This window comes from Molossus molossus, unplaced genomic scaffold (genome assembly GCF_014108415.1).
Source record: "Molossus molossus isolate mMolMol1 unplaced genomic scaffold, mMolMol1.p scaffold_m16_p_12, whole genome shotgun sequence".
NCBI classification, from domain to species: domain Eukaryota; kingdom Metazoa; phylum Chordata; class Mammalia; order Chiroptera; family Molossidae; genus Molossus; species Molossus molossus.
This window is the reverse complement of record NW_023425347.1, coordinates 89,009,058-89,019,312: the sequence shown is the minus strand read 5'-3', so window position 1 is coordinate 89,019,312 and position 10,255 is coordinate 89,009,058. Positions and strand designations below refer to the sequence as shown.

The 10,255-nt window shown below is 50.5% G+C and overlaps 1 protein-coding gene across 1 annotated transcript in view; it reads right to left on the bottom strand.

Annotated features, from left to right (window-relative positions):
• Positions 1 to 4,762: 4,762 nt before the first annotated feature.
• The window catches only part of ASAP3 (ArfGAP with SH3 domain, ankyrin repeat and PH domain 3), a 49,278-nt gene continuing 43,785 nt past the window's right edge, over positions 4,763 to 10,255 (bottom strand). The window contains exons 20-25 of the mRNA XM_036255888.1: positions 9,905 to 9,972; positions 9,707 to 9,814; positions 9,381 to 9,576; positions 8,076 to 8,301; positions 6,889 to 6,980; positions 4,763 to 5,700 (exon numbers count right to left, since the gene is read on the bottom strand). Coding sequence (XP_036111781.1) covers positions 5,663 to 5,700; positions 6,889 to 6,980; positions 8,076 to 8,301; positions 9,381 to 9,576; positions 9,707 to 9,814; positions 9,905 to 9,972 — 728 coding nt within the window. The 3' untranslated portion in view covers positions 4,763 to 5,662. The remainder of the gene's footprint in view (positions 5,701 to 6,888; positions 6,981 to 8,075; positions 8,302 to 9,380; positions 9,577 to 9,706; positions 9,815 to 9,904; positions 9,973 to 10,255) is intronic.

Genomic DNA, 10,255 nt, shown 5'->3' with positions numbered 1-10,255 from the left:
CTCCCCGGCCTTTCCCGGGGTGGGGTGTAGGGGCTGAGGGGAGGCTTGGGGAGGAGAGCTCTCTGGTGAGTCGGGAGGCCACCGTCCCGGGACACAAAAGGCTGTCGCAGTGAGAAGGGCGCCTAGTGTGCCCCGGGAGCTCCGGCCAGAGCCTGGGCTCCGCGTATCTGCCCCTTACAGTTCAAAGCGGGCGGAGCTAGCTCCGTCCCGGTGCCCAACTTGGTGCACTCAGGTCACATTTTTGGGTATTAAATCCAACTCTGCCCTACCCTATGCTTACTCACATCCTGAGCGCACGCGTATCAGGCCCTGTTTCTGACTATTTTGTAAATGTGGGAGTTTGCATTTCTAACAATGTCCTGGAGAACTGTGTGCGGTACTGCCGGACCCAGGACTGCCCTTGGAGTGAGGATTTGGAAGATTCTGCAGTGCACCAAACTTTGAGAAATACTGATCCAGGAGCATGGGAGCCCTCTATTCGGGGTCAGGGCACCGCCTCCCCAACGGGATGGCGCCTGGAAGGGTCATCTTGGGTGGAGAGGACACAAGCAGATTCGTGCCGCCACAGCTGTGCACACATCTGTTTCTGAGGAAGGACCTTCCAAGGGTCCCCAGCAGGTCCAGGTCTCTTCCTAAACAAATTAGTTGAATTGACAGAAAATTATCTTTGGTGGTGGTGAGGAGGGTGCTTAGGGACTGGAGGGGAGGCATGAAAAGTGGTCCACATTGTGTTCGGGTGGGGAGTTGGGGTTTGGGATGTTCATTGAAATCTCCAGATTCTCCTGACAGAACCTTAGAGATCCCCAGCCCAGCCCAGACACAGAGAGAGTGTGGTGTGGATTCATATGGCTTCTAACTGCTGCTGTCTGTTCTAGGATGGAGGTAGGACGTTGGGAGGTTTTTTATTCATTCAACAAATCTATTGAGCATCCAAGCAACGAACAACACAGCCCCAGCCCCAGCAACTTGAGATTGGGTTTGCGAGCAAGAGAAACCATCAACAAATAAGAACACAATGAATTCTGTATTATCACAACTGGGGGCAGGGGCAGGAAGAAGGGGAGGATACCTTATGGACACATTTGAGGGAGTGTCATGTCCTCTGAAGAAACAAAATTTAAACTTTGGGCAGAAGTGCAGAGTGGGAGTTGGAGGGAGGAGGAAGGGAGTGTTTATATGAGAGAAGAGACATGCATTCATGAAATATATATTTATTGAGCACCTACTAGTGACAGCTAGTTCTAGCCCTGAGTATTCAGAGGAACAAAGCAGTCCTCCCAGAGTTTCAAATGTGCAAAGCTTAGGGATGGAAGGGTGCTTGGTGTGTCAGGGTTGGAGGAACTGAAAATTGGTATGGTTGGAGCACAGAATTGAAAGGAATGTGGGGAGAAATGAGACAAAAAAATCAGATATGGGTGGGGCCCAACCATGCAAAACATTGCAGGCCACTTTTAGGAGTGTAGACTAATAGTTTGGGATTTGGGGAAGTCCTTTGGCCAACCCCCAAGCAAGCCCCTCTAGGCTGAAGGGCCAGCTGTCTGCAGTTACTCAGGACTGCCTTGAAATTTTTAATTTTTTTTTGCTTTCAGCTTTTGGTTTGGAGGAGACCTAGGTGCAGCTTTCTTCAATCGTGCTGAATCCAGGTTCATTCGACACCAGTTGCCTCCACCATGCACTGGTGGGGAAGTTGGTGCCACATCTGCCCTGGCCCCCAAGATCTGTCCCCTGGGTCTGTCTCCAAAAAAGGTTGGTGATGACATCGCCAAAGCAACTGGTCATTGAAAGGTTTGAGGATTACAGTGAAACTGACCATTCAGAACAGAGAGGCCCAGACTGAGGTAGTGCCTTCTGCCTCTGCCCTGATCATCAGAGCCCTCAAAGAACCACCACGAAAAAAAAAACATTAAGCACAGTGGAAATATAACTTTTCCCCCCACTTTTTAAAATTTTCACCAGAGCCCAGCTGGTGTGGCTCAGTGGTTGAGCATCGACCCATGCACCAAGAGGTCACTGGTTCAGTTCCTGGTCAGGACACATGCCCAGGTTGTGGGCCTGATCCCCAGTGGGGGGCATGTAGGAGGCGGCCAATCGATGTTCTCTCTCATCAATGTTTACATCTCTCCCCCTCTCCCTTTCTCTCTCTCTCAAATCAATAAAACAAAGATAAAAACTTTAAAAATCCTTAAATCCTCACCTCAGGATCTTTTTTTTTTTAATCCTCACCCGAGGACATTTTTGCATTTTTTGTTCAGACAGAGCGGAAGGGAGAGAGAGGAAGAGAGAGAGAGAGAGAGAGAGAGAGAGAAACATCGATGTGAAGGGACACATCGAGTGGCTGCCAGGGACAAACTGCAACCGAGGTACGTGCCCTTAGCGGGAACTGAACCCGGGTCTCTCTGTACCACAGGCCGACGCTCTAACCGCTGAGCCAAACCGGCCAGGGCTCACCTCAGGATCTTTTTCTATATATCTTCAGATAGAGTGGGAAAGAGAGAGAAATATCGATGTGAGAGAGACACATTGACTGGTTGCCTCCTGCATGACCCCAACCAGGGCCAGGGATGAAGTGCAACCAAGGTACATGCCCTTGACTGAAATCAAACCCGAGACTCTGGTCTGAGGGCCAGCGCTCTAACCACTGAGTCAAACTGGCCAGGGCAGAAATACCACTTTTGATGAGATTGTGAACATTGCCCAACAGACGTGTTGCTGATCTTTGGCTAGAGAACTCTGGAACCATCAAAGAGATTGTAGGGACTGCCAAGCCTGTGGGCTGCAATGTTGATGGCTGCCACCCTCATGATATCATAGATGACGTCAAGAGTAGTGCAGTGGAATGCCTGGTTAGTTAAGAGCTACAAAGAAAATATTTTGCCCTGCGGTGTGGCTCAGTGGATTGAGCATCATCCCATGGACTGAGAAGTCCTGGTTCAATTCCCAGTCAGAGCACATGTCCGGGTTGTGGGCTTGATCCTCAGTAGGGGGCGTGCAGGAGGCAGTCATTGATGTTTCTGTCTCATGTCAATGTTTCTCTCTAAAACGTATCAATAAGTCCGGCCAGTGTGGCTCAGTGGTTGGGCATCGACCCATATACCAAGAGGTCGCCAATTCAATTCCCGGTCAGGACACATGCCCAGGTTGTGGGCCTGATCCCACATCATCAGGGCTCAAAGGACCCTAAGAACATGAATCCAACCCCTTCCTTATACTGATGGGAAGACAGGCCCAGAAGGCCCAGGCTTGCATTCTTCAACTGTTTCAGACACTGTTGGTACCCACTGTTGGTCATGCAGGAGGCGGCCAATCGATGTTCTCTCTCATCGATGTTTCTATCTCTCTCTTCCTCTTACTTCCTCTCTCTCTAAAATCAATAAAAAAATCAATAAAAAATATTTATTCATTATATTTATTTTTTTTTTAATCCTCACCCGAGGACATTTTCCATTTTTTATTCAGATAGTGTGGGAGGGAGAGAGAGGAAGAGAGATAGAGAAACATCGATGTGAAAGAGACACATCAAGTGGTTGTCTCCCACACGACCCCAACCACAGCCAGGGACGAACCACAACCAAGGTACGTGCCCTTGGCCAGAATCGAACCCGCGACTCATTGGTCTGCGGGCCAACGCTCTAACTGCTGAGCCAAACCGACCAGAGCAATACAAATATATTTAAAAGAAAATATTTCAATTAAAGATCATTTGATAAAAAAACAAACAAAAAATTTGATTTTCCTTAGACTTCCACCCAGTTCCCACTCTGAGTTATATGACAACAAAAGAAGCCAAAACTCCCACATCATCAGGGCTCAAAGGACCCTAAGAACATGAATCCAACCCCTTCCTTATACTGACGGGAAGACAGGCCCAGGAGGCCCAGGCTTGCATTCTTCAACTGTTTCAGACACTGTTGGTACCCATCATATTCTCTCTGCTTACCTGTCCTTGCTGGGGGTCACCTGAAGGCAATTCCTGGACAAGCTTCTGACATCTTCCTACACCTCTCTGGCTGAGGGCTTCAGGGCAGACCGAAAGAGCTTGGGAATTGATACCCCCAATAAGGACCCTCCCAACCAACAAGAGACCAGAGTTGGTGGTAAAGACACCAATTTCTTCATTCAATGGGACAACTTGAAGTCACGTTCTAATCTATAGGGTCTCTTAAACGTCCCCAATAAGGTAAGCCCTAGATGCTCACAGTGATAGCTTCTCATTAACATGCCCTTTATTGCTTCTTGACCTTCTCTGTTTCACTTCCGTACTCCCTTGTTATGCTTCCTGGGATCACCTCACCAATAAACTACTTACCTCCAAACACCTGTCTCAGGGAAATCAAATTGAGACAAGAATGGGCAGAGCTAAACTGCACGTCTCCTCACTCCCGGTCCGTGCCCTTTCCTCCACCCCGGGCTTTCTCAACCCCGGCGCTATGAACACTTTGGACTGGATCATGCACTAAGGGGGCGGGGGACTGACCAGTGTAAGCGTGCTTAGCAGCATCCCTGACCTCTAGCCACTAGATGCCAGTAGCACTGTCCCATTGGGAGCAATAAAAAAAAAATCTGCATCGCCAAGTGTCCCTTGGGGCAAAATTGCCCCTGGTTGCAAACCACTGCTCTACATCAGGCTGTCTCCCTCACAGGGTCCAGAGAAAGAATTCCAAACCCCAAGACTCCCTCCTCTTCCTTATTGTTCTTCAGATCACATACATAAAACCAATGGGATTTACTAAAAAAATTTTTTTATTAGAGATGAGTGAAAGAACAAGTCAGAGATGAACAAAACCAGATGCTGGGAGCTCAGAAGACAACTCTGCTCCTGTGGGGCCCCAGAGCAGCCAGGTCTCCAGGTGAACAGCCTAGCCTCCGGCCGGGCTGCCATGGTGGCACGGGCACTCTCTGGCCTCCCCGGTTTGGCTAGGCCCATCAGCAATGAGGCGTTAGAGACTGCTGAGGGCTCGGTGGATGTTTTCTAAGACAGGGCTGAAAGCTAGGGTGGAATCTCTGGCACTGGGAAGCAGAACCGTGAAGTCTCTGCCCTCCCATTTCTATCACACTCCTTTCTCCTTGTGTTACCTTTTCCTTCCCTGGGGCTGGAAGGCTCCTGAGTTGACTGAGAAAGAGGAGAGAAGTGAGGACCCTCATCCAGGACCACCCCTTTCTTTCCTGCTAAGTCAAGGAGAGTGGGCAATGGGGGGAATGTGGTAGAGGTCCCCAGGAAGGCTGTGCTGTCCCTCAAAAGGAGTGAGAGTCAGACTGTGTGGTTAACGGGCAGTACGGCATGGACACTGACCAACCAGAATGGATGTGGCTGTAGACAACTACAATGTCATACAGCTGCTTGTCAGTCTGCCCCTGATCCCAGAACCATGTACCCTGCCCATTCCCAATCTCAACCCTTGGGACCAGCTTCCCAGCAAGGGGCCACATTCGCAGGACCCTTGTCTTATTCATGTGGCATCTTCAGTGCTTGGTGTAGGTCTGGACATAGAGCCAGAACTCAGTAAAGAAATATTAATGAATGGAGACAGTCCCTAGTCTGGCAGAATCCCTGGTCTGGAGAATGATGAAAGCTGGCTGGTCCTTCTCTTTGGAGCCCCCAGACTGATGAAGAGACAGAGTCCTGGACTGAGGTGGGATTGACGGTTCTGCAGCTGAAGCTAGCTCAGGAGCACTGAGATCCAGCCAAAGGGCCTCTGGTACCTGGCAGGTAATGAGATAGAGGGGAAAAAAACACCATCAGCCCTAACATGAAAGGGTCCAGTGTCCTTGGCAGGGGCATGGGCCCATGGCAGGGAGGAAGGCCAGCCACAGAGGCATAGGGACAGAGAGAACAAGACCAGAGGAAATGAACATCTCAGCTCCCCAGTCTTGTGGGCCCAAGTCCTAGCTCTGAACATCAGGGTCTAGCATGAGGGTGGGTCAGACATGCAAGGACCAGCAAGGAGCTAGTCTTGCGAAAGCTGCACAGAATTTGCCAAGAGAACCCCAGTTCTTGAGCCCCCTTCCTTCAGTGAAGCCAACCTGGGAAGAGAAGGATGGAAATTGACATTTTTAAAGCACTTATTATATACCAACTGTATCTCACTCAGTTTCATGACTGTCCTATGGTAATGATATCATAATATGGGGGTAGGTGAAAATATCCCCATTTTACAGACGATGAAACTGAGGCTTGAAGAATTGAAGCCACTTGCCCAAGTCTCCTAACTCTAAAGCTGAGACTCTTCATGGTTCAACAACAGGCATCAGCTGAATGCTGGGTGAGATACCTGGTTGTGGAGACAGATTAGTGTGTGGTGCCTGACTGATGGACTGAGGATGACAATTCCCCAGAGAGATCCAGCTCCTGCCCCTGCCCCTGTCTGCCCCCACTCCCAGTACAGACAACCAATGCCATCCCTGAGGAATTCCCAGGGGAACAAGGAAGAGAGGAGGCGTCCTTCCCCAAAGTATTGGCTCTGTCCTATGCCGCTCCCAGGTTCCTCAACTGACTGTATGCACACGCTATGCCCAGCAGTCTCCGTGGATTCCAGGAGACGCCTGTGCAAGGGGAGAGCTAGGCAAGCCGAGGGCTGGTACACAGCCATCCCAATCCCCCTCAACTGCAGGAAAGTGATGCCTTCTCTGAGCAACCACCCAGGGTGACACAGCTTGGCCAGAGCTTGGGCCTCCTCACCTTTGCAATCCCTCAAGGCCTGGGTGCTCCTCGGCTCCACCCATCCTGGGCTGGAGTGGAAGGAGGAGCACCAGGACAGAGAATGGCCACCTCGGTCCACATGCACCCTGACATTGGGGAGGTGTCCCACCCCAGTACACCTATTCTGAATCAACTCTGCCTCCCAGGTACTCTGCCAGCTCCCTTCAAACCAGTCCTGAGCTCCTACCTACCGGCATGTTCCTTCTGGGTAGAGGCTGCCTGGCTGAGGGACAGTCTTCCAGGTTCTGGCGCCCCCCGCCGATAGGAGCGAGTGCTCTCGGAGCTGGAAAGCAAGGAAAGGCCAATGTGACCCCATGGCGAGAGAGCAAGCTGGGGGCTTTGGACGGGTGGATAGAGTCCACAAGGTTCCCTGGCTGGATCCATCACAGGCCCCAGAGGCCTGGAACTGACCTCAAGAGAGCTCTGAGATTTCCCTATGTCTACTTCTCAAACTCCAAACTGAAAGTTTGTAAGGAAGAGAGGACATAGTGAAGACCCCACTGACAGCTTCTAGAACAAGCCACACAGGTGGGACTAGGTCTTCTCTACTCCAGCTTTAGCAGTCTGGATCCCAGATTCGTTTTTTTGTTGTTGTTAATCCTTACCCAAGAATATTTATTCCACTGATTTTTAGAGAGAGTGGAAAGGAGGAATAGAGGGAAAAGAGGGGGAGAGAGAGAAAAAGAGAAAGAAGAATAGAGATAGAGAGAAACATCGGTGTAAGAGAGGCACATCGACTGGTTACCACCCTCACGACCCCAACTGGCTGGGGACAAACTGCAACCGAGGTACGTGCCCTTAGCAGGAACCAAACCCAGGACTCTCTGGTCCACGGACCGACGCTCTAACCACTGAGCCAAACTGGCCAAGGTGGGTCATGGATTTTTTTTTGTCCTCACCCGAGGACATTTTTCCATTTTCTGTTCAGATAGAGTGGGAGGGAGAGAGAGGAAAAGAGAGAGAGAGAGAGAGAGAGAGAGAGAGAGAAACATCTACGTGAAAGGGACACATCGAGTGGCTGCCACCCGCACGACCAACCAGGGCCGGGGACAAACTGCAACCGAGGTACGTGTCCTTACTGGGAACCGAACCCGGGTCTCTCTGGACCGCAGGCCAATGCTCTAACTGCTGAACCAAACCGGCCAGGGCGGGTCATGGATTCGTAATCAACATTCCAAGTCAGACTCAGGAGCAGGTATGTAAAGGGGAAAGAGGTCCAATCACTCTCCACTTAGGTCTAGCATTTCTGCATTAGCCATGGGCCTCAGAGCTGGAAGGTACCCCAGTCTTCAGACAAACAGTTTAGAGGTGGAGAAATAAATGGATGCTCAGAGAGGTCAGACACTGGCCCAGACTGCATAGCTGAGTTCTCACCAACCTGAACCTGACAGGGGGATATATCTCCGCAGGGGTGGTTCCAGACGTCAGGCTGGGTTGGGAGGTGCCTGGGGGCTCCAAGAGGCTCTCTTCAGAACCGGGTGGGGTTTGGTTGGTACCCCCAAGTTCCACAGGACTTGTAAGGCTAGAGGAGGAGGACGTTGGACTGCTCTGGCTCTCAGGGGCCCCAGGAGGCTCTGAGCTGAGGCTGGGGACTTCGGAATGATCTGTAATCAGAAGTGATAAAGCCCGTCTTTATCTCTTAGTTTGCTCAATATCAAAGTGGTCTTTGGCCTCTAGGATTTCGCCATTCCCCTGCCCCCAGCTATCTCTCCAGCACTCTTCTTCAACTCTTCCCCATCATGCTGCAGTCTTATTCATCCCCAGCATTCATTCACAACAGCCAGGGCCACAATGATATACTGTTTTGCTGCTACTATACCTTCTCCTTGGTGTGGGCTTTCCTGCTCATCCCTCAGGCTAGCTCAGAGGCTATCCCGAGCAGCAAGACTTCCTAAACCACCCTCCTGTCCCAACAGGACATGCTCTCTCCCTCCCCTGAACTCCCAGAACAAGCCTGTTCATTCAATTCAACAAATAGTTCTTGAGAACAGCTAAGCACCATGCTAGGTGCTGGAGAAATAGTAGTCAACCAAACACTCAAAGTCCCTGTCCTTTTGGGATTTACATTCCATATTACAATGTGCCTTATATTATAAGGGATTGTGTTCCAGTTTTCATCTCCCCATTGGAGTGTGTCTCAGTAGCCCCAAAGGCTTCAAGACATAGTGGATGTTCAACAAATGCTTCTCTCTCTCATTTATTTATTTATTTATTTATTTGAAGGAAGAAGTGAGAGGGAGAGATAGAAACATCAATGAGATAGAACATTGATTAGCCGCCTCCTGCATGCCTCCACTGGGGATTTGGCCCACAACCTGGGCATGTGTCCTGACCAGGAATCGAATCGGCAACCTCTTAGTGCATGGGTCGATACCCAACCACTGAGCCACACCAGCCGGACTTCTCTCTCTCTCTCTTTTTATTTAAGTGAAGCATTGATGAATTTGGAATAAAAACAGACCTGGATTTGAATCCCACATAAGGGACTTATTAGCTGTGGGATCTTGGTTTAAGTTACTTAACATCTCTGTTCCTGTACTTATACGGGGAAGATGATAACCCCAACTTGTCAGGTGATTGTGAAGATGAACAGACTGACATATGTACTCTGAGCTCAATTCCCTTGCACAGTAGGCCCTCAGTGAATGGCACAATGAGCATTTTTCTGGACAGCCAACAATACCTCCACTGGTATGTCCCGCACGGCCTTGCACCATGGTCCGAGAAGGATTTTTGACTGGTAAGGGTGGGGGACAGTCCTCACTCTGGCTCTGAGGAGCAGCGGATCCCAGGCTGGCGACAGTCTCATAGGTCTTGTTGCTGATGTCCATCCTCCCACCGGCCCAGCGGGCCTGGGCCAGGGGCTTTGGAGGGCAGTGCTGCTGGGGCAACAGTATGGGAGGGAGGGCAGCCTGGTTTCTCCAGCTCACCCCACCCTCCCCACTCCAGGCCAACCTGGCTCTTCCCTCCTACTGTCTACAGGCCTGAGCAGCAGGGGCTGGGACCCACCTTCTCGTCCTCATCCTCCTCACTGTCAGAGCCAGGCTCTGGGGAAATTCCCCAAGAGTAGTCCACGTGCAGCGGGAAGGCCAGGGTCCCAGCCTGGGCCTGTTCCAGCTGCCAAAAACAAAGCCTTGGCAGTTGAAAGGGTCAGGGCTCAGAGGAGAAAGGGAAAGGGTCAGGGTACCCCTCCTTCCTAGACCTCACCAGCTCCTCGCACTCCTTGTGCTGCTTCTTCCTGGCTATGTCCAGGGCTGTTTCTCCGTCCTCATTCACTGTGAGGGGTAAAGCCAGGAGCCAGGGTCAGGTCAAAGTCTCATGATAGCTTAGAGGTTAAGATGGGCCACGGGAATCAAATTGTCTGGGTTTGAATCCTGGCTCTGCTACATCCTGGCTGTGTGACCTTGGGCCTTAATTTTCTCATCTATAAAATGAGTATGATACTTGTAACTACCTGACTAGGTTGTTGTGAAAATCAAATGAGTTAATATGTATAGAGCACTTGCCACATTACCAGGCACATGTTAAACAGTAACTGGTGGCCATTATAATCACTAT